Genomic DNA, 24852 nt, shown 5'->3' on the forward strand with positions numbered 1-24852 from the left:
AAAATGCATGCTCATACTTTAAGTGCTCTAAAGAACAGACTAGGGGACCGACACAGACGCAACCGTGAATGAACTGCAGCCTTGAAACAGAGCAGAGCTCTCTCCATCTCTCTCTCATCCTTGAGAGAGAGAGAGCGAGAGAGAGAGAGAGCGCCTTGCTGTCAATCTCTCTCTTTTCTCTCTCTCTCATTTCTCCCCTCTCCCCTCTAGTGGCAGTTAGGAAGCCCAGTGGAGTCCCGCTAAGCCTCTCAATAGCTGCCCTGCCTCCCACCTCGAGGCCCATTCAATTCTAATGAGGTGCTCAAGTATCTGTGGCTTAACATGAGGGTCAACATCACAGAAATGGGCCCTTTTACACCGCTCTGGCAAAAGTGATTAATGATATCGTACTCTTATATTTTAATCTGCTAGTGTTTCATTTTAATTTGCATCAGTAAAATGCTAAATTTCATGTTATGTTAAAATGCTATTTTTCGTGCGCCAGACAATCTGACAATAGGACAAAAATATCCGTTATGTTTCTATAGTATTATTCAGAATATTTACACATATTAAATCTTCAAGTTGTGCTTTAAAGTGTTTGTCTTTAACCATAGCGCTGTAATAGCTCGATATTTGGCCTGTGCATGGCGGTACTAGCTGCTTGACACTTGACACATTATTTTGACAGCTGAATGAATGGGAATTCACAGGAAGTGTCACTTCACTCTACCTGAACAACACTCAAAATATCAAGGTCCTGAGCAGTCTTCATGCACTTTAGATGGTGTTGCAGACAGCAAACAAAAGCCACTTTGAGATGCAGTCACTCTTCAGTCCCCGACTTCATTGTGCTTCCCCTGGAACGACGAGTCATTCGGATCATTTCTGATCATTCGACAATAACCTCCCCTGATGTGGTGCTTTAGTGTGACTGAGGCTGTGTGGTTACACTGCCAGAGAATATGATGCGAGTCCACCTTCCTTTAAGGACATGGATAGCTTCCCAGTATGAACAAGCACAGGCAGAGTTCAATCTCAGGTTGATGTCATGGTTGTTTAGAAGAAGATGAAACTATTTATATAAAGTAAAAGTGAGAAGAAAAGAGGAGGAGCTGTCAATGTTCCAGGTCTTTTCCTTTTTGATGACCAGCAGAGTTTTGTGAAACAGTGTCACTGGCTTTCCGCTGAACAGCCTGAGTATCTGTGTGTGTGTGTGTGTATTCGTCCCTATATTTAACACTTAGTTCATCTTCAGTAAACATCTAAAGGAAGAAGGATGTCCTGCTCTTCAGAGTTCTACGATATGACTCAGTGTTGTGGTTAATAAGTTATCTACAGCAAATTTCCAAGAAATCAGCAAGAGAAAAATACAAATGAATGCATGTTTCCAGTCACTTCAGTCTAATAAATATTAGGAGTTAGGTGCATCGTGATACGCAGTTATTAAGCTATTAAGCCTTTGCAGAAGAATAGGGCACAGTGATGTGACACTAGTGCTGGTTTAATCTACTAAACAATGGAACACATTGAGAAATGTCTTCTCTATGGTCCACACAGATGTTTTTGTCAGCCACCATGTTTTCATCAATCAAAAAAACTTTGTTGCAATATTTTGACTTAATGCAGTTCCTTGGAAAACACGAGGCGGATGGGAAATACAAGTTCCCAGTAAAATTAATAAAGTCAAGGTCCGGTCAGACCTCCCCTGTTGCTCAGAGACATCTGATTAAATTAATAGCAAACTGTAAATACAAGTCATCCTCGCCACATTCATCTATGTAAACCGAAACAAACAGTTGCTGTCACTTCCTGTCTGTTCTTACAAACAGGATTAATTTTGAGAGGAAAGAGAAGACAAAGCAATAAAGACATGGTGCAGTTTGAGAGCCATAAAACTCAAATTGCGAAAGGAATATAATAGTAAGACATTTGACTAATAATTATCTTATAAACCATAATAGTTAAAGTCCAGGCACTTGTCAAACACCTGCAGATCAACTTCATGGACTACTCTATAAAATCTAAGGAAATAAGTGTTTGTTTGCTGTCTTGATCAATTTTAATTCAATCTTGTGCAGCGGAGAAATGAATGCTAACAGAGATTAGTTTCTTTCCTTCTCCCGTTGTGTTATTCAGTTTTACTTTTAATTCTATGCTGAAATCCAGGAGGCAAGTTGTGATTATGGGAGACCTCAGAGACGAAATGTGTTTTCATGGCAATGTGTGCAAAACAGTTCAGACACCTCATCCCATTCATTTATTTATTTCCCAGTGACTTGTGGGAAAACACTTGGCACTTAGCATCCATCCATCAGCAGCATCCCAAACATCAGAAAGTGTGTGTGTGTGTGTGTGTGCGTGCTGGGTTAAATGAACTGTGTCAAATTATGTAAGGTTGTGGGATTATTCTGTTGGCTTTTCTCTGCACATTTTTTTTTGTTTGTTTTTTTTCATTTTTGATTGTCAGGGTTTGTTAGAGGCCAATACACACGTACCGACACGCTCCTTTTTCACTGTCAGCATCATACAGAGCCTGTTTTTACTTCCATACCTTTGCTGTCATGACTTTTCAGACCTCTTTTCTTCCTTCTTTGTTCCTATTTTTGTACTACTTTGTTTCTATTTCAGTTTCCCCCTCTCATTCACACTACTTACTCCCTCGTATGCCTGTCTTCATGTCGGTAACCTCTAAATACACAATCACACACACATGCATATTTATAGCAGGTTATATTACAGAGTGCTCTCGCTTTGCTCTTGATGTCGGTATTAAAGCCCCGGCTAGATCCTCTCTAGTCACCCTAATTACACCATCGCCTCTGCATTTTTACAGTAAATACCCCGTGAATTATTAATGACACTGTCAACATGCTCTTACTAATGAATCACAAACAGTATCACTCCAATTCAGCACTGGACTGACTGGTGAGATGCTAAATAAATTAAGGCACTGATGTGTCATTTATGATTACCAAAAATAAAAAAAATGAGAAGCCGACAAATGGGGGAATATACATAAGAAAGTTTTTAATCTCTAAAAAGCACCACATATTGAATTTGGCCTACAGTGATATCTTCTGCCTGTCTGGTTGGCTTGAGGAGAAAATTTGAGCCGGGTGCAGCTGGTGTTTAACATGATGCATTCAGTGATTCTTCTTTGTTGCTTCAATTATTTATTTTCCTCTTTATTTCCCTCCATTCTGAGTGTGTAAAATGTGCATCTTTGTCTGTGAAATAGATCCCTGTTTGCACACGGAGAGGCTGACTCCTCAGAGAATTACACCTAGTCAGTTTATACCTCTTTGTGTATACTTATTCCTTTGAATCCCCTGTTAATCTTGCTATTTGACACAAGCAGCAGACACACATATAGTAACACTCCGTTTATGTTGCCTCTCTCTGTCCTCTTCTCATCAGTATGCCTTATGGATGCCAGCAGCAAAGATGCTTTAGGCTCCTAATATTCACACTAGGTCAACGCTGGCAGCAGTGTGACACGTTGTGTAGCACAACCCATGTGAATGAACCACAATGTGTGTAACTCAAAGTCGTGATGTGATATATATTCTGTTCATATTGTCACGTCTGAAAGTGCAGACTTGTTCTGCAAAACTCAGCTCTAGACACAACGCGATGCAAGCTTTCTGCAACATGTGCTCACAAAGTTCCTGTTTGTGCTCTCTCATTTTTTCATTCAAGTAAAATTCCCCCATCGTCAGAGCCAGCGAAAAAAAAAAAAAAATATATATATATATATATATATAACAAAGTGCTGTGAATTCAGTGCGCAAAGAAGTAACGAGGGGAAGTTGTGTAAGGGAATATTTAGCTGCGCTGACATGTTCTGGGTCGCTGCCAGCCACCCGTTCTTACCCTCCACTTTGACCTCAGCTCAGGAGAGGTGGGGCTTTTCTCTGGCTGCAACTTGACTCCTCTGGTGCCGTCGGGGAGAGGAAGAGACGATCAAAAACGTTTAGATTGATTCAATGCTCACACTTAAAATGTCGTCAAATACTTGATGAGCTTGCATATCCTGTTGATTTTGTGAGCTTGTGTTTATATGAATACATACTCTCATGGCACAACATTCACATTCACACTCTGGCGACTTCTCTTGCCTCGCTGCCTGACTCACTCCCACAACTATGCAAGCAGCTACAGCTCAGTCACCTAATTGATTCCAGACTTTCCCCTCATCCCTTCACTCTCTGCCTCCTCCTCCTCCTCCTCCTCCTCCTCCCTCCTCCTCCTCCTCCTCCTCCTCCTCCTCGCTGTCACTGCTCCCCCGTTCTGTCCATCTTTCTGGGCTTTCTGGGTCTAAGTGCCTGCCATGTGTGTATTCAACTTATTTGCTGTTACACACATGTGCTCATCTAGGAGTTTTAAAGTACTATTGTGCATTGGCTCCTCTCTTTAGTTGTTTGGTTTTTCCACCCTTAACATAACGCTTTTACCTAAAACGAGACACAAACAAATCCCTTTTTATTGAAGTACGATTGCCATCATAAGTTCAGATGACTTGATAAGCGAGTCAGTTAAAGTTCACATTTGGATGCCTGCACCTGAGGGGACTTCACTAAATTTGATAAGCAAACTGCCAACGTTCCCGACTTCAGCCAAAAGCTGTAAATCTAATGTGTCCGGGTTGAAATGAAGGCAATGTGACTCATTTTGCTTTGTGTTTAACGGGTTGTAAGACTTGAAATCAGTTATATTAAAAGTGTGCAGAGTTTCCTCTTTTACTGCCATCTGGATTATGTGACGGTGATGCATTAAGAGGCATAGCAGAGACAGGTGTCACTGAAAAGTTTAGGAAATGGTGTCACTAGAGCAAGAGGATGTGTAGGTGACTGTCACGTGGACTGGGGTGTTTGCTGTTTCATGATCTGAAGAGCAGTTTGAAATAAGTTGAGACCGTAAGAAAGAAAACGTCTCTTTGTTACCTTCCATCTCAGAGGATGTTGCATATTTCAACAAGCACATTGCATAGCTTCTTTCTTGAGAACATATTTATAACCTCTGTATGTGTAAAGAATACAGAGAGGCAGCAAAGACTCTGCATGGACATGGTTGAGCCTTCAGTAAAGTGCACAATTTACACAGACAGGCTTATGGTACATGGCTGTACAAATACACAGTATTTACATACTGATGGAGGAGGCACAGTCAGACGCCATGTCCTTACGCTACCCTTGTCAGATTCTACTTGATATTTAAATGACCTCCCCTGTTCTTGTAACTTGTTCTTTCATAATCTTTCACATCAGCCAACTTGATGCTCATGTGAATGAAAACAGAAGAAAAAAAACAGGAGCAATAACAGACCGCCTGTAGGGCTGTAGTTCTCAACCATTTAACATAGAAACACAACACTCTGCAGGTTAATTTTCTACCTTCCTACCTGCGGAGCAGCTGATTTACACAGCTATAACCATAAAAGAGTGGTTTCAAACAAAGAACAATAACTGCTTCCAAGTTCAAAAATCTCTGCCGTTACATACAACACTAATGCTGCTTTAAATTGATTTTAAAGAGAAGTTAACAAAGTTGAACAAATGGCATAGATACAAGCAAAAGCTACTTTGATCTTATAATTATTCAAGAATTACTGTGACTAATGTCTTGATGGAGATAATGTATTTCCGATGACTAATGACACAGATGTTTAGGCATTCATATACAGGTATGGTAGTAATTATGGAAGAATGGGGACTTGCTTCTCCCTAGAAGGTAATAAACAGCGTTGTTATAGTTTGTATTTAATCAACTGTGAAAGTTGCGTATAACATGAGGAAAATCCCTTTATTTTACAACCATGTAACTGGTCAGCTGTATGGAACTGAGGTCAGGGTGCTCTACTTGTTTGGCGCTGTACTGCAGCTGTGATTGTGAAAGAATTTGTGTCCCTTTTCACCCAATTGATTCAAGAGTTGATGAACTTTAAAGTATGTGATCTACAGGAACTACAATGATTCAACAATGTTGGCCTGCCACATTTCAACCCACAACTTCTGCCAAAGAACCCAAATTTGTCAAGTGGAATTGGGAGTAAAGTCCCTGAATAACAGAGGTTCTCTTAACATCCTGATTTCTAGCCAAACTTCCTCCAGAGGAAAACATGCCGCACTGTCAACATGTTTTTGTTCCCCTTTCTCTACATGAGTGAATTTAGAAAATATGTACATTTTCTGTTTGGTATTGAGGTCTTTGTGGCTCGGCTGGCCTAGCTGCATTAACCCTGGCTCAGTGCCAGAGTAATACAGCATACTATTGCCATATTAACAGCCTGAACAAAGGGAGTGAACCGCTATAAGTGATATCCTTGGCTTCTTGGGAGTCCCTGCACACTTCTCTTTTTCTTATTCTGATGTCCATGATAGTGTTGCGTGGGATATTTAACCTGTTAGAAGTCTGTTTTGCTCTTACAAAACAATTACCTGTCCTTGGTGGGAATTTCCCCTTTACGTGGAGAATGCAACTTTGTCAAAAGATACAAAAAAAAAAAAATCTGAACTGCCAAGTAGGATGGAAGGGTGTAACAACTGAACTAAACAGTAACATTAAGTCCTAAAAATCTGCAGTTTGATAGCGTTGTGAATTAATATTGATACAACTTTTAGGAAGATATGATACAGAGTTCATATTCTCATAATTATCACAATATTAATGTTGCCCCCATCGCCCACTTCTACAGACTCATCATTATCATTGTCCTCTCTCTCTCTCTCTCTCTCTCTCTCTCTCTCTCTCTCTCTCTCTCTCTCTCTCACTCTCTCTCTCAGGCATGTTGCTATGCACCAACACTACATGTGCTACACAAACACACACACAGCTAGCTAAGAGACCAACCTCTGCTCAGACATGCAGCAGGGTAGCTAATTAGCAAAGTGGCAGTGGGGTTTTGTGTGAAATCACACACACACACACACGCATACACACACATTGCCCACTGATAGCTCATAGGCTGCACACTGCAGAGACATCACTGGGCGCCAATACTGCTGGTGCTATTGATCCAAGACAAATGAATGAATGAGGGAGAGAGAGAGGGGAGGGGGGGGTGGATGTGTGAAGAGGGGTCATCGTGTTCAAGACGGAGCGTTGTTACACCTCTACTCCTGCCTTCTCTTCCTCTCAGATCAATACCATCTTTGTGTTTGTTAGCACAATGTTGTTGTGGTGAGTGGTCACTCCCTCTAGTGGTGTGAGACCAACACAGTCGCGGGGAAGCGAAAGAGAGGGGAGAGGAGTTGTCAAAGTGAGAGAGAGAGGGGGGGGGGGTCGGACACACTAGAAAACGAGAGATGGACAAAACAGAGAGAGATGAAAAGATAGGATTAGATAGAGGGAAAGAGAGGTGGAAATATAGAGTGGTAGTGGCGACCCAGTTCCATCACTGCTTGTTTGTGTTTGGGGCGGTGCAGCAGTTAAGAGCGTTGAGGCACGGGGATGGGGGGGGAGGTTGCGTGAAATGAACATGCCTTTGTGAGGACGTTTCCTAACTGTAAACTCACGAACACATAAATATTATACAGCACACGAACATGCACATGCAAAGTCAGGCCCAGAGCTTGCATGTGCACTAAGGCACTTTGGGAACCGGTTATCTCACACGCTGCATGCAGCGAGATGCACATAATGCTTCTGACAATTTTGATGCCTGATGGTGCTCTCACAGTGACATGTTCAGAGGTCTGAGCAAATGTTCCCACACGCTGTAAACGCACAAACACACTGTGATCAAACATACCTGAACATACTCTGTTTTTGGACCGTTTGGAATAAACCACAACAAATTCCAGATTTTTTTTGCACATCAGCCCCAGAGTTAAACATTTTTAGCGTTCCCACATTCAGTGGGCACTATATAGATGTCAAGTTGGTGCACGTTTGACATTTTGCAGTTTAATTTGGTGCCATAATTTTAAATAATCTTTACAATTTACATTTTTAAATTGATATTTATTTGTCTATTTTTGGGAAAGTCAATAAAATAAATTGTGTGAATATTTTAAAAATATTTGCCACACACTGTTGCTTAACTGTTATTATTGTATTTCATTAAGTATATATTTTTACTTACTTAACAGGCGTCTGATGTATAATCATAATCAGTCAGTCCATTTATGTTTCCCCTCAATTTATTTCTTCACTTTCTTTCATTACTTTTAAAATCAGGAAAAAACCCATTTTCTTTTTAATTGATCTGCTTCTTTAAGAAAAGAAGCTTTTTTTTTATCAGTGATAATCAGTAAAAAACAAAAATTATGAGCTTTCACTTTAATCTAATTGAGGCTGATTACATCCAGTCCCCTTTTAAGATCTCTCAAGCATGATGCAGTTCCCTGTAGCTCAGACTGTGATGATGAATGATGGATCGTGATGCTTTAAAGCCCTATTGCACTTAGTGTCTACAGCGCACTTTTCCCTTGGGCCATCTGTGTTCCTCCTCCTGATTAACAGGCAGTAAAAAGTCAAAACATGATGGTCACTGACTGACTGCTGATGAAACGACAGGTCCAGGATGTTCCTTATGGATCCCTACAGAATATCACTCTTTAATGTTTCAGATCATTGTTTTATTTCACACTCCATTTTCTATATATTTGATTTTTTTCTTTTTGCATGCTTGTGCGGATGCCTGACCTTGTTTGCTTGCCACAGTGATTTGTCACACCGTGTGATGATATGGTGCAGTGAGCTGGCTCTTTGACAGCTACAATATAAACAGGAGCGTCTAATGTGGATTGCATGTTTTCTTATGCGTCTAAGCATTCGCTGCTACAGTAACGCCGCTGGGATTTGTAAAACACATTGTACCTGCTCTGTTAGGAGCCAAAAAACCACGTGCAGGAATTAGGGGTGCAAATGTGGAAAAGTTACTTTAAGTCCTATTCCCTGCGTTTGGTTCGGTTTTGTTGACTTATTGGTGGGAGTGTTGGGAGGATGCGAGGTTTGAGGCGTCAGTGACAGTTTTGGAGTCATAGGGGGTCAAGCGCCTGCTGTGAGTCGGTCACGACGAGATTAAATGAAGATGGGTCGCGGAGGATTGGCAGAGTGGGGGAAGAAGAAAAAAAAAGTTGTGGGATTTTGAAGAGAGGGAGAGATACAGAGACAGTTAGAGCTAATGAGCTGGCTTTGCCGGAGACTTGGCATTCTGCTCGTGGTGCTCGCTCTATCTTTCTCCTCTGTAGAGGAGCTGGCTAGAGCGAGCTTCCTGTCTGAGCCCTGAAGCAGGAGTAGATGAGGGGTGGGTGGGGGAGTGGGGGGAGGAGGAGGAGGTAGTGGTGCTGGTGGAGGGGTGTTGGAACCAATAGAACAGAGGAAGGAGGAGAAGGAGGAGGGTGAGGGGCGGGAGGGACCAGTGTTGAAATTGAATGCCAGGGCGCCATGTTCTCACCGCCAGCGTTTCCATGGTTACAGGGTAATTCTGGCGAGTAAGGAAATTTCATTCACTCTGGTATGAAGAAGAAGAAGAAGAAGAAGACGAAGGAGTGAAATATCAACAAAGCAGCAGAGAAAGAGAAAGGAATATACACACACACACACACACACACACACACACACACACACACACACACACACACACACACACACACACACACACACACACACACACACACACACACACACACACACACACACACACACACACACACACACACAAAATGAGGGAAGAGAATGAGGAGGAAAGAGAAAACCTCCACCGGGGTTTATGCCACCCATCCCCCAGGCGATCTGCCTCTGTGTCTCTTTGCTTTTTTTCTTGTGTATTTCTGTGATGCTTGGTTTGTTTGCCACCACCCTATAAGCAAACACAACACCCACCCACAATCCTCCAGTTCTTACAGGAGCCCTGCAGGTATATGGCAAAGAACAAAGAGAAACACTGTTAACCGGCCGCTGTGTGTGTGCGTGTATGTGTGTCTATGTATGCTGGTGTGTTCTTTTGGGGAGAAAGGGTATTGGGGGTTGGTGTCGGGGGGGTTAAAGAAACCAAGAGGGCGCTCAATTGTTCACAACACATCTGACACACGTGAACTAGCTGCTGACATGTTAGTAGCTCGGGCAAAGTGCAGCTGACTGGACCACGTTTTGTCTCCGGCTGCTTAAATTACAAAGAAAAGAAAAAAAGGTTAAGAGTTAAAACTCATGTATGCGTGTACAAACCTGAGCATGCAAGCATCTGTGTCAGCCTGCACAGATACAGCCACGCTCACTCTCCAGCTAACTGCTGTTGACAACTGCATGGGGTTTGACTGGGCTGTCGCTGCAGCCAACCTGACAGTTGTACAGCCAAGCACCCTCTGCATGCATGCATACACACATACACACAGACACACAAATAAACAATCTCCAGTGTAATTTCTGATATGATGTGCTGGTTCTCTCATCAGCACATGCAGCATGTTTTGACAGAGGGCTATAAACACATGCAGTTAAACGCTGAATCATGTGCTGTTTATTATCCTCAAGCTGGTGGTTGCAGATGTTTCGCTGTCACAGAAAATATCATTACTTCTCTTTATTGTCGAGATAATGAAACAGTGATATTTATAATTTCATGATTGTTTTCTCCTTTTATTTCAGTGGCTGAAGAGGGTCTCTGGGAGTGCGGGCTGTCCTACGAATGCAGGACTCTCCTGTTCAAGGCCATACACAACCTGCTGGAAAGGTAAAGAAGCACCTCATTAACGATGTACATAAAATATGAGTACAAGTTGCATAACTGGCATAGTTACATATAATGTAAACGATTTTATGAAGTGTATATAACTTGCAGTATTATGACGTTTTTGCATTTATAAATGCTATAAATGCAAATATATACGCTGTTGCACCTCCATTTAGTATTTATAAGCAGCATATAGTAAATTGTACATGGCAAATTATGATGTAGTTTTAAGCAGATATCATTTTTATTAATGTATTTTGTCTGTGAGCACCAACAAGTGGACGCTCCTGTATGAACAGGAACTAAGAGACAACATAAGAAAGCACAGTTTTAATTAATGATATAAAACATGTCTTGTAATTAGTTGTTGACAACAATTAATAAACACATCAAATGCCCTAATAGCTGGATATAGCTGCATAATAGGGTGATATAAAACATTTATTGAAGGTTTATTTAGTGCTATAGTATTAATTAGGAGCTGATAAATGCTAAATTAGGAAGTAATAGTAAGTAAAAAATATATATGTTTACACTAATTTTATAAATTACAATAACTGAAAGTAGGGTGTAGTTTTTGGTGCAGGAAAGGTTTGATTTAGAGAGATGAGCATCATGTGTAGAAAGTGAGTTTTCCTTAGGGAAGACTAAAGCCCCTATATGCACAATATTATCAATACGAATAACTAGTCATATGTATTTAGCACTCCTTCGCATACACAACAGGCATTCAAAATGATTTATTCAATTTTTTTGTACTTTTTATACAGTAGGAAAAACATAATAGTCAACGTTTAACATCATCAGTAATTAAATCTGAACTCTGAAAGTCACTTTTGTCTCTTAAATGAACAAGAACAAACAAAAGAACTTTGTGTCGTATTGACAGACAGTTTCAGTTTTTTCTTCCAGCAGCTTCACCTTAATGAAATTATAATCTGAGCGCTGAATCACTTGCTCAAGTACCCAAAGCTCTCCTTTCTGAGTCAGAGCCATCTGTTAAATGAAGCAGCACATATTTGCTCTCTATTAAGTTAAGCATCAGTGATCATCATAGGGGGCAGGTTGAATTAACCTTCCTATTACCTTGAAGCTAACTCCTTTTATAGCTCACCGTTTCAACACAGGATGGATCATTTCCACTTTCTCTTTCATATCATTCAGATAAATTTGACCTCTGTCACTGACAGAGTTATTATTATTATTTAATTAGTTTTGAATTAACAGAGTTCTAAAAAAACAATTACAAATAAAGAAAATATTAATAATTCAATAAACCAAGCAGAGAAAAAATAAAACTTAGAGATGACAAATGTTAAGAACTACAGTACAAAATACATTGAGTACTATGAGTAAAACTTAATGTACTAAACGTGATGATTTTGTACGACGGCGGAATTATTCAGTCAATACTCCAGGGACTAGACTTCTTTTTGACATTTATTCATTTTCAGGAAAAGACTGGAATGGACAAATTATCTTCAACGATTTAGTCAACTCAGAGGTTAGCATATTGTTTACAATGGGACGTTTGGAGTGGGACAGAAATAAAAAAGATATTGATCAGTCAAATTACCCTTAACTATATACATTGTCAATATCTTTTAAAGTGCTGTACTATAGGAAATAATTAAATGAGAGAAAAACAAGGGCATTACTTTGCTAAAAGGTTTCTAAAAGTTTGGGCTGAAGCCAGAGTTGGAACTGGAAGCAGATTTTGACTGTGGCCAGAAAATGAACCGCTAAATAAAGTGTGATGGCTTGAGACGCCTGTCAATCAAGCACACATGGTCCCAAACATATTTATCTTCAGAGCTGCTCTTATCAATTTTTTTTATATCAACAATTGGTTTAATGATATGCAACGGGATAGGAGGTGAATTTTTCAAAATCCAAATTTTGCAGTTCGTCCTCGTCTGCAGAGTATATCCGTGTTGTTTAGCTTCTTGTTTTGTTTGTACGGCAAAATACAACTCTGCTGTTTTGGTTCAGTGTTATTGCTCTCGATCAGTAAATAGACCATCTAGAAGCTGAACAGCCAGACATTTCCCTCAGGAGTTGGTGGAGACCAAAACTGAGTTATGAAGAGAGGAAACTCATGCAAATGTTGCTCTTTCTCTGTTGGTGAAGTAAAGTAAAAAGTAAATGTACTCCATATCAACTTCGTGTGGTTTTAATTTGTCAATGTTTTGTCAACAGATCTTTGTGAGGTATCCATGTAGCTTAGGAAATGAAGACAGGTTTAAGATAGATGAGTAAACACAACTAGACATGCATTAGAAGAAGCAAAATTGTCATTTAAGAGCCTAATATCATAATCCTAATATCATATCACCAAGAGTATTATTTTTAACCAGCAATTGAAGGAGCTGTATCTTGAGGCTTTGTCTGCATTAGCTTCAGCATTTAATCACATTAGTTGCTCCTTAGGAATAATGCACTGTTAACACTCACAGTATATTCTTTGTAAGGGCTCCAGTGAAGTGACCTTGCACATTGATCCCATACACCAAATTGGTATCGAGGCCAACGCTGACCTTTATTAAGCGGTTTGGGTATCTGCCATGATGTAACCAATCCACTTTAAGTCCAGTTTCTTTGTAAATGTTCTTCTAAAATGAATTGTTTGGGGTTGATAAGACTGTACCAAAGATGGAGCTGCAGGCTAAAAGCTTTGGATAGTGCAGAGAAGTCCACAGAATAATTTTGTAATTCCTTGACCCGGGTCAGAGGATCCAGCAGGGAATTCACTGGCACCTACACACAGAGACGAGTCAAAGTTCTTAGAGCGCTCAGTTTTGTCTCTGAAAGGAGGCCGACATGAGGTGAAGAGGTGCACAGATGGTGGGGTAGCCAAATAGGGAGTATGACTGAACTGTTTGGTGTGATCACATTTTGATCTGAAGAGAGAAAAGGGTTTTGGAAAACTATGTGTTAGAGTGCACACCACTTTGGGGCAAAGCAGATTAGAAGACGATTACCTTTCCTTTTCCTCTGCACCGGTATTGTAGAACTGAAGATCGGTCTGGGTATGAGAGTACTTTTTGAAGGTCTCTGTGTCAGTTATTACTGCAATTGCTCAAAGAAAACAAAGGGAAATTCCCACATATACAATTCACCTCTGCATTGCATTTTGAATATTTTATAAAGACATTTCATCACTTATACATAAACGCGCACACACACAGTATATAGGCAATAAATGAGGTGAATGAAGAGGAATCTTTTTTCATGGGAATGTTGATCCACATACATCCATTTGAGGATACCTCTGGTTTGCATGTTCCGCAATTTATCGTAAGTCCGTCATGAAGTGGTGGACTCACACTGGTCTGGTCTTGACTCATTTGTGAATACCTTAATAAGGATTTGGTGGTTGTGATGTTCTTTGGTACGTGTAGCTTTGTTTGTCTGTTTCTTTTTTTTTACTACTATGGAGGCAGCTATAATGAAAAGATGATATGTTGTGTGTAATATCATGTGTGCAGCATTTGAGTCAAAGACAAATGTCCCTTTGGGGACAATAAAGTTCATTAAATATTGTTGGTATATTCACTTGGTCGCAACTCCTCAAAGTCTTGACTCAGTTTTTGAATAATTAGTGAGATCATAAAACCTTATAACCATAACAGGCAACGAGCCAAAGTTAAGGTCAAAATGATTATGTTTATGCAGGCCTTGTGGCTTATTAGATTGTGGCGCTAGATAGAATGATTTCAAAAAGTGATTTAATTTATCTTAGGTCAACAAAATATAAAAACACTTTAAACAGTTTCTACTCACGTAAGCTAAGGCCTGAAGCCCTGATATTCTGGAAGCTGTCATTGAGAAACAGTCTGTATTGTAATGAATTCCAACACCACCACATAAAAAAATCACCAATGAGTTGAATCAAAACCACTCTAAGCCTCTCAAGAATACTACTTGTTGCATGATTTATATGTGGAGGTGCATTATACAAGATGTTAAACCATTTCCCGACTCTCTTGTTCCTTGTCTAATGAAAAACTTTTTTCCTCTCCTCTGTTGGCTTCTCCTTCTTCTCCTTTACTGCTGCAGATGTTTGATGGATAAGGGCTTTGTGAGGATCGGGAAGTGGTTCTTCAAGCCACATGAACTGCAAGAAAAGTCGTTGGGCAACAGGTAAGAACTGCCACCAGGTTTCACGTATGTTAGTCTGTGAGAAAATCTACACTACGGAGGTCCATGTGTGAGCGGGTGTGACACAGCGAGGCAGCGTGAACGGCTTTCATGTGGTTCAGTATTTTTGTCGAGTCCCCTCTCCTTGATGTTCCAATGGCTGGCTCATGGTGTTAGTCTGTTAAAAAAAACAAAAAACGGGGAATGGTGGTGAGAGGTGAGTGCCGAGCTGAGTCGAGCTCTCACAGCTCTCTCTCTCTCTGAGAGAGAGAGGGGGGGTGTGTGTGTGTGTGTGTGAGACGCTGTGTGTGTGTGAGACGCTGTGTGTGCGTGTGTCACGCTGTGTTAGTGGGTAATGCGGGAGACAGTCAGAGAGACTGAAACAGAGTAAAAAAGAGGTGTGGGTGCGATGACAGTTGCTCAGCTTGTTGCTTCGGCTATTACAGTCTGCCCAATTCAACTTCTTCTGATGGTGAGGATGCAACATTCCTCACATCTCTAACTTAGCGGTGCTTAATTGCATTCCAGCAGGAAACCACTTAGCTGTCAAATTGCTTATTTTAGATATCTGTTAGTATACCGCATAGAGGGAGCAAACGCATTAAAAACATATTTTTATTTATATTTTTAGTTTTTTAACGAGATGTCCGTAAATTGCATTGTCATTCAGATGTGGTACAAATTAAGAGATGCACAGAAAACTCTGGCTCTAAAAAGTTGCTGACACAAGCGCACTGTGCTGTGATGCGCTGTTGCAAACTTAGTTGTTGTTCAAGAGCAGGTGGAAGTCCCTCAGTGAGGCACGCCGTGTGTCATCTCAAGAGAGTGTGTGTCACTTGTATTGCATCCGTATAGCATTTCGCAGAAATACTGTGAGGAAGCCTGACGTGACTGTTAAATTTGTTGTACCTGAAAGCACTCTCATGGTAAAATATATTGCACGTAGAGGTGATAAATGAAAGGAAAAACAGGTGTTTCGATGCAGGGCATGAGGGGTTGCTGAATGGTTTGATGACAGTGGAAAGGATGTGAATCAAATAGACATTTTACACTTAACACTCTACATGAACACCAAACTTCTCACGTTATATTTCTCACTCTCACTGGGCGTACGCGGTGATTATCAGATTGAAATATCAAATTGAATTATCAGATTAAAAAAGGCTAAGACTTTGCTTGGAAGAGAAAAGAGGAAAAAAACCAAAATGGTAGTGAATCATATAGAGTCACTGATCAGTAAATGACATTAGTGTGGTAAGTGGTGGCTGTGTGTGTGCATACATACTGCATGCATACAAGCACGTCTCTTTCTGAAATTACACTCAGTGTTTCAGTGCAGAGAATTACATGTGTGTGTGTGTGTCTCTTTTGTGCGTCATGTAAATCCTCCCCGTTTTGACAGCTCTATATGAATATGTTGTCAGCTGGTACGCCCCCTGCTGAGCCAATCCTGACTTGTTCTATCTGTAAATTATTGAGCATCCTGGAAGGAGAGGCGGAGAGGGAGAACGGGAGGAAGAGAGAAGCTTTCTCTAGCCCATATAGCACAAACAAATACAAATCTAATGCAGATGTCTGCACCACTAGCCATGCTGTTGCATGCTTGCACTCTGCAGGTGTTGCGTGTATCACATTGTCTAAGGGATCCATGGCATTTTTTCCTTTCCACATGTCTCCACTGCTTGCTTCCAGCACACATGCTGTCCTAAATGGCCACACACACACACACACACACACACACAGCCCTCGTTCCCAGAATAGCAGTGTTGCCCCACAATTGACAGTGTGAGCCTTAAGGACCCCTGCAGATCCCTGGCTGTCACTGCCTTTATGCCATGAGGGAGCATTGCTCAGTTAGGCATACACTGACCTCTTGCCACAGTTGTAACCAGCTCCTTTGTCTCTTCTTCACTCCACCACTGTGCCTTTTTATCCCCAACAGGGGGCGCTCTATTGCCAATGTTAATTCCCCCTTACCGGTGCCAACTCCTGTGCCTTGGCGTCACCACCTTTGTCAGGCTTATCTGGTGTTTATCTCCTATGTGTCCCCTGGGCACGGCGAGGATTGGCACATCCAGGACACATCCAAACCACCCTCCCCCTCTCCTCCCCCTCCCCTCCCCCCCCTCCTCCTCTCCTCGCACAACGCTCGTGCTCTCTTTGTGTCTGAATGAGAGGAAGGCACTCCGGGTTGGTAACGGATTGCATCAGACGCTGAGGGGAGCAAGAGAGAGTTACAGAGAGAGAGACACACACACACACACACACACACACACACACACACACACACACACACACACACACACACACACACACACACACACACACACACACACACACACACACACACACACACACACACACACACACACACACACACACACACAGACACACAGAGACACAGAGAGAGAGAGAGAGAGAGAGGCTCAGTATGCATGGAGGGGAGGTGGGGATCAGAGAAGATGGGTGGTCGTAAATTAATCATTACTATGGACGGCTGAATGGATGTATTAAAGACTGTCTCTCTCATCAGTTCAGTCAATTCTGTGCATGCCAAATACACTACAAAGGATATTTGTTAATCTAGGTGTTTTCATTCACATTAATGACCATATACTCATGCATAAATAATATATTGATATATATAACGGTGTAATAGAGCCGTCCTCTGGTGCTAGACCATGAAACAGAAACAAGTTGCTCTGTCTATTTAAACTACTTTTTTTTAAAAGCACTCAAATCCTTACCTGACCTGAGAGAATAAGCCTCTCCCCTCCTCTCCTCTCCTCTCCCCTCCTTCCCTCCCCTCCCCTACCGTCCCCTGGGACAAATGACATTGAAATATTAGCCATCTCCTAGGCAACAAACATTCGGTGTTAGGCCACATCACAAGGTCACAGAATCTCCAGAAATATAAACAACAACAAAAATATGTATCAAAAACATTCATTTCTCATACCACTTCACATTTTAGCAAAACTCCACTGGGCATGCATCTCTGATTAGGCTTGTGCGATATTTTCTACAGATACCAAGATTGTTTACTTTTATTCATTTGCACAATTTAAATAGCATGGTGAATGGATTTATGCTGGGGAGAATAGGAGCCAGGGGGGTTTGTACAAAGTCCTCCTTAATATGAAAATAAATTAAATTTAATCAAGTTTAATGATAAACAGACAGGCGAGAACAAACACCAAGAATAATGAGCAAGTAAAAACTGGAAAAAAAAAAGTAATTGGTATGTTTGGTTAAATCTTTCTCCTGATACTTCAGGGACTGAAAAAAAACTTGAACTCCCAGTTGATATAAGTGAGAGAAAGAAAGTCACATGCTTCTGTCAAAAACATGTTGTGTTCAACATGATGCTAACACATCAGTAATAGTTAGATGTATTAAAAAAATCTTAAAATGTAAGGCTTTTAAGGCTTACATGAATTAGGGCTGCGTGATAATTCAAAATGATGATTTATCGTCTTTCAAGTAAATCATTTTGTGATGAAATCCTTTATCAAGATATCATGATACACATTATTTTGTCTAAATTCAAAAGCACTATTAATTTAAATTTCTCAGGATTCGCACAGGAGTAAACAAAAATAGGCCTTACCATATGGTTACTTCAAAAAGACAACTTATTTATTCAATTTCCAGAAAAAATAATCACATTTTTTTTTTCTTTCATTACAGAAAACAATTATCAGTATAAATATATAAAATAGTTAATGAGTAAATGGCATAAGATCCCAGATGTGTTGTAGAATCCTAAGATTTTCTGACTTGGGGTCTTTCTGATTATTTGTTATAAAGGTAACTGACTGAATATATGCTGGACTGTGACTGGCTTATAAAGACCAGTTGTGAAAATGACTTAGGGTTTGGATTTAAAACATAAGGATTTAGAAAGAGTGCTGAGTGAGGAATTCTTAATTAGTTTTTCAATACTTTCAATACAGTCAATAAATACTTGTTAGTAGAACCCCAGAAGACATCCCGTACATTGTTCTTCTTGCTCTTTATTATTCCGCCGTCCAGACTTTTGCTTTGCCCTCCACTACTTATGCAAACTTTAAAGCTAGAAACTTCAAGATGATAATGTTTTCAATGGAAGTCGATGGAACTGTACTTAGTTCTTCAGGTCACCATGACCGTACAAAGTACAATTCTCTGGCTCCTTTAATATTAGATTTAGAAAACTTTTTTCCATTTCCTTCATAGGAGCCAGCTCAAAGCAACTAATATATTAATGACACGGAAGTAAGTGTGTGTGTGTGTGTGCGTGTGCGTGCGCGTGCGTGTGTGTGTGTGTGTGAGAGAGAGAGAAAACAACAATAAAAACTATAGTACCGCTTTTGCAGTCATTTATGAATTTGACTGTTACTATAATATGTGCTTCAATCAGTAGTAAAACAGCTTTTAGAGAGAGAGAGAGATGAGATTTAAGCAGACTCATTAATTGACTACTTTGCACTGGAGCTATTAAAATGTTAATGTACCAGCAGACTGAGACAGTATCTGATGTCGTGTCTAGTTCGACGTTATTTAAGTCATTTATTTGTGCTTTTAAGATAAAAGTTCAGAAGTGGCACCCATTAATTTACCCTTGATAAATATTTGGATTGCTGTAATATTTGCGTTTTCTCCTTTGAAACGTGTTGTTCTACATGTGTCTGGGGTCTCCCTAGAGACGGAAAGCAGAGAACACGTGAGGCGCTGTCCTCCAGATTTCTAATATTACCAGGTAAAACCACTGGGAGGGGGAGTGAGAAAAAAGAAAGAGAAAGGGGGGGAAAAAAACCCACATAGATCAATAGAGAGGATGGTGATACATCACAGCAACAGCCTTCTAACAGATCCTTTCCTCTTTTTTTTATTAGGACCACAGACATGAAGATAAAAGCCGGTATTCACAGTTATTCTCTGCTGTTTTTCAGGAATAACAAGAAATCTAATTTTGATTGCTGCAGACTGATATTTGTTTTCCGTGCATCTTGTGCCCACAGAGAAGGCGATGTGTGTGCACAGTTTGTGTCCTTGAGCACCTTTTTCATTGAGAATCCATATACATAGTTGGAGCAGTGTTTGAGCACAAACATTGTGATAGCAACACTGGCTAAAACCACCCACTGGGAGCCACTGAATAATACATCAAGCTGAATGCATCCCCCTTATGTTCGTGTTAATACTGGTGTGTCATGTATGCGTGCAGGAACATGCGCACACACCTGCATTAGCCTGAGAGTTTTGGTGTTTTGGTTGGATTTGTTTGTATGGAATAAAGTCATTGTGCCGCTGCAGTGGAAGGACTTTCAGAGCATGTGTGTACATGCTGCTCACAAGAGCTTACAAGAGGGTAAACATCCTCTACATCGCTCCACCAGAGCAGTGTGGACTTTCTTGTGCTTCCAAAAGATCTGTTCAGAATGTGTAGGGAGAGTTAGGCAGCGAAAAAAGATGAAGATAACTCATAATGGTGCTGCTGTGGTGGCAGACAGAGCATTTAAGGCACAGATTAATCCCCCAGATTTGAGAGTCTAGGAAAATGCTATCATGCCTGCTTAGTGCATACGACTGTTAATGATATCTAAACAAAGCTATCTCATCATGAGCTTAAGATGCCTCTAACAGTGTAAAAAAAAAAAAGCTTTCTGTGCACATTTCTTTTTAACTGTTTATTGCTTTCTAATCTAATCTTGTTTTATTTTTCACTCCCACTGGGTTAGATATGAGAGCGTCCCCACAAGCATTGCTATTTTGTGTGCGTGTGAGTGTACACACAGATGCATGTGTGTCAAATCCATGATGCATGTCGGACATTAACCAGCTCCCCTGCTGGCTGCCTGGCTGCCTGGCTGGCTGGTGGCGCCGTGATGAGGTGCAAAGACACATGTTGTCACATAAACCCAACACAGTCGCTTCACCTTTTTTTTTTTTCAGTGGCAAACAGGAGTGAGATGCACGTATGTCTGTTGTCACATGTAGTAGTCTTCCCTCTTCATGCATACCATATATACACATTTGCACACATATGATACAATATATCTTACTGTATTTTTTCTGGCATACAAGCTTAGACACATACCATACATATGAAGCCAAATGAAATAGACACACAGGCGTACACCGAGTGTGTTATGTGTGTGTGTTCTCCAGATCTACACTCCCTGATTGATTTCACTATAAAACTGTGCTCAGTAGCCACCCATTAAAACTCTGATCTCATCGATATGTATGCAGCAATTGTGGTGCGTGGAACTGAATTATTCACCTCCTCCTCTTTCTCTCACACTCGTTTTGCTCTCGCTCCTCATCTTACACTGTATCTTCCTTCCCTGTCTTCCTCATGTCCTCTCTCTCCTTCTATTTTCCCCCTTTCGTCTCTCGTTCATGGAATTTCCTTAATTGCTCTACCTCTAGTGCTCACTCTTTCTCCATCTTCTTCTATGGCTGTCTTTCTTTCTGCCCTCCTCTTCCTCCTTTCTTCCTCCTCTCACTCTCACTTATTTTTCTCAAGTCGTCCCCCCCCCCACACACACACCCCCTCTTCCCTCTCTCTCTCTCTCTCTGTCTCCTCTCTATATCTCTCCAGTACTGTCAGCCCTGAGGCGAGTCTCAGCCATCACTCCTCTTCATTTATTAATACCTGTACTCATGCAGCCCAGCACACACAGCTGCCTCACATCTCTGTCCACTGGCCTCACACACACGTATATACAAAAAAAAAAACAACACACTCACACGCACACTTTGCCGAGTGCACAAATGTCCCCCGAGGATGCAAGAAGCCCAGTGTGTCCACACACTCACACCCGCTTACAGTGCAGAAAAATGCCCTTTGTAAAAGGACAGGGAGCATCAATCTCCCAGCTGCGTCAGCCTACAGTTTGATGCTCTTTTTGTAGTTCTGCTTTCCACTGAATCACATTTAATTGCACTTTATTGCAGCTATAAAAGGTCTTAGGTCATAATAGTTGCACATTAGTTAATGAAGACTGATTTCCTCTCTGTACACAATATTCAATTTAAATTCATCAGTGGCTTTTTTGGGGGCTTTGCTTTATAATTTATAAAGTAGATTTAATTGAGAGCACCAAGGTGAACAATTCCTTCATCAGCACACAATAATTCCAGCTGAAATATCAAAAGTATCAAGCCACTAATTCTTCTAGATCGCTGTCGGATTTTATGACACCAAAAGAGACAGCTCTAGAAAGTGAGAACAGATGATTTTCAACAGCTATTCCCCGCTATTTGGCCAGAGCTGCCGTTTTTTTTTTTTTTTTTTTACGAGGGGTCTTAAGGGAGTCGTGTTTTTTGTACTCTCATTAGTCCCGATCAGTGCACACCCATCTCATAAAAATATATAATAACAGTATAAACAGAATTATCAACACAAGAGGGAAATAAATTTGAAAGGATGCTTCATTTCACAGCCTTATTTAATCTGTGCAGGGCAGCAAGAGCACAAAGTGTAACACGGTGAAATACATACAATTTAATCAATCAATCAACCAACCACCCCTATGATAAAAAGACTAACTGACTTATTTGTCTTAAGTGCCATTATCCGTGTTTATCCATATAGCTAAATTACTTCATGAAGAATCACAAAACACAAAAGATAATTGGAGCATTTGTCTTAAAGCTTCAATCGACTCGATAAATATTCTAAATGTAAATTATGGCTGTTGCATATGGGCATGTCAGTTAGCTGGACTGGTGGCACTCTTGACTTGCAGCTGTTCCCCTGAGCTTCCCCATGCAGCTATTTATAGCTCTTCATATGTGTAATGATGCACTGAGGACAAGATTGGAGAGCAGTTGCATTGAAAGCATTTTGACTCGTGCATTGTACAGATGTGAATTGTGGAGATGACAGACGAGCGGCGTTGCGTGTGAGAGAGAGAGAGAGAGTGTGCCTGTAGGTGTGAAGGCGACTTGTTCTTCTGTATGCTATGCATGCACTTTAGCTCTGCTCCTCCTCCTGTGATCGTGCATCATCGTGTTTAAACCACCTGTTATGAGGGTGTATTTTCTTTGCCGGGAGCATCAGGAATGTTTATGAAGCAGAGAAATTGGCCTCTTCTTCTCTCTTTGGGTGCACTCGGCGCCATCTGGAGGCCGCCATGGTCAACACCAAAAGATATTTGGCCTCCCTCAAGACTGTGTTTAGTTCTGCCCATGAGTGACTGTGTGGAATTGGCCATTTTATTGAATTTGATGATCCATTACAGCTCAAATGGAGGTCCAGCTCCCTCAGGGCAAAGGCGATATTGCATAGGCAGCAGGGTAATAACAAGGATATTACAGTACCTGCTGACTTAATTGTCAGTCTGATATATATAAACCAAGGTGGTGAGGAGCTTTATAGATTAAAAATATACATCAGTGAAGCCATCCTGGTTGTTAATGATGTCCAGCCCGCCCACTGGTATGTAGATTGCAATAAGGCCCAAACAATTCCTCCTCTGTGATTAAAAAAAGGAGCAATGCGTGATGAGCTATGCCTGGGCTGTGTAATAAAGAGAGCGCTGCATATGTAAACATGTAGTCGCCACAATCAGTCATAAGCAAATGAGGATTTATACCCGCAATAAGGAGCCCGTGTGGGAAAGGATGAAGATGATCAATGTAGGTAGAGTTTAGCGAGGAGACACATTCTGAGTTTGTTCTTCAAATTGCTGTTGGAGAAAAGCACTCATCATCTGTCATGCCAAGGCCCGAAAGATCGGCATATCAATGTTGTACGTTTGTGTTCCAATAGATTTGATTTATGGGTTAATCTCAAATTTAACAGAATTAAATGTGATTTTGATTACGTTTAAATCTCGATTCAATTAAGTTAACAGTTGTGAAGTGAAATGTTTGTGTAATTGGACAACGAGATTCTGTTTTACAGTCCAAACTCATATTGCAAATTAATCACATTTTTCATGTTGTGAAAGATGTTGTTCACATCCATGTATGATCAGCTCACTATTCACACACAGAAGATGTACACCGCCACATTCCTGTCTACCTGTGGTCTCCCAGTCTAAACAATTACATTCTTCTCTCTCCAGTGAACACCTATCATGCTCCTTCTCCTTCTTCCTCCACGGGGAGAGCAATGTGTGCACGAGTGTGGAGATCGCCCAGCACCAGCCTGCATACCACGTCACAGAGCACCACATCCGCCTCGCACAGACCTCCATCACACCAGTACAAGGTAATGGCATGGGGAACTTGTTTTTCTTTTCTTATGGATTATGTACACAGTACAAAACAATAATTATGATCAGTAAGCATGCACTGCAATGAACAATACAACATGCCATAATTTACAAAACATGATGTTTCATCCATTACTTTAGTAAAAGTGTCATTACCACATTATATAGATACTTCATTACAAGTGAAAGTCTTGCATTGAAAAATGTTTAAGTATTCAAGTATTATTAACAAAATGTATTTAAATTATGAAAAGAATGAGGATATGTTAATTTATGTAGTTGGTCAAGGTACTTGGTGAGTAAAGCTAAATGTAGCTGAGTAAACGTAAAGGGGGGGAGTAGAAGTTTAAAATAGACTGAAATGGAAATATTTAAGTAAAGTACAAGTACCTCCAAATTGTACTTGAGTAGCTGACTGACATTACAGCCCAACCTAATCGATTAGGCGACAAAATCCTATGTATGTTAGTCGACTTATCATTTATTTGGTAGAGTACAGCCCTACACCATGATTTCCCTTCTTACAATCTGTTTTAACCACCTGCAGTTATCCTGAGTCCATACGGTCTGAGCGGCACTCTAACAGGTCAGTCCTACAAGATGAGTGACCCAGCGGCACGGAAGCTGATGGAGGAGTGGAGCTACTTCTACCCCGTGGTACTTCCGCAGAAAGAGGGAAGTGGAGAAAAGGAAAAAGAAGAAGCAAGCCGTGCTTATGATCGTAACTGTCACGCGGCAGTGGAGGTCATCTTAGGTATGGAAAAAAAATCAACACATTTGCTGGATTTAAAAGAGTTCAAAACTCTCTTTCTCCATGTCGACTCCCGGCAGTTTGAGCTGAGG

The 24852-nt window shown here is 40.8% G+C and overlaps 1 protein-coding gene across 2 annotated transcripts in view; it reads left to right on the top strand.

Annotated features, from left to right (window-relative positions):
• The window catches only part of LOC129102444 (mediator of RNA polymerase II transcription subunit 13-like), a 73933-nt gene that overhangs the window by 34186 nt on the left and 14895 nt on the right, over positions 1 to 24852 (top strand). For both annotated transcript variants that reach the window (XM_054612604.1, XM_054612602.1), the window contains 4 exons: positions 10573 to 10657; positions 14717 to 14800; positions 23860 to 24005; positions 24557 to 24763. In XM_054612604.1, coding sequence (XP_054468579.1) covers positions 10573 to 10657; positions 14717 to 14800; positions 23860 to 24005; positions 24557 to 24763 — 522 coding nt within the window. The remainder of the gene's footprint in view (positions 1 to 10572; positions 10658 to 14716; positions 14801 to 23859; positions 24006 to 24556; positions 24764 to 24852) is intronic.

Source organism: Anoplopoma fimbria, chromosome 14 (assembly GCF_027596085.1).
Source record: "Anoplopoma fimbria isolate UVic2021 breed Golden Eagle Sablefish chromosome 14, Afim_UVic_2022, whole genome shotgun sequence".
NCBI lineage: Eukaryota > Metazoa > Chordata > Actinopteri > Perciformes > Anoplopomatidae > Anoplopoma > Anoplopoma fimbria.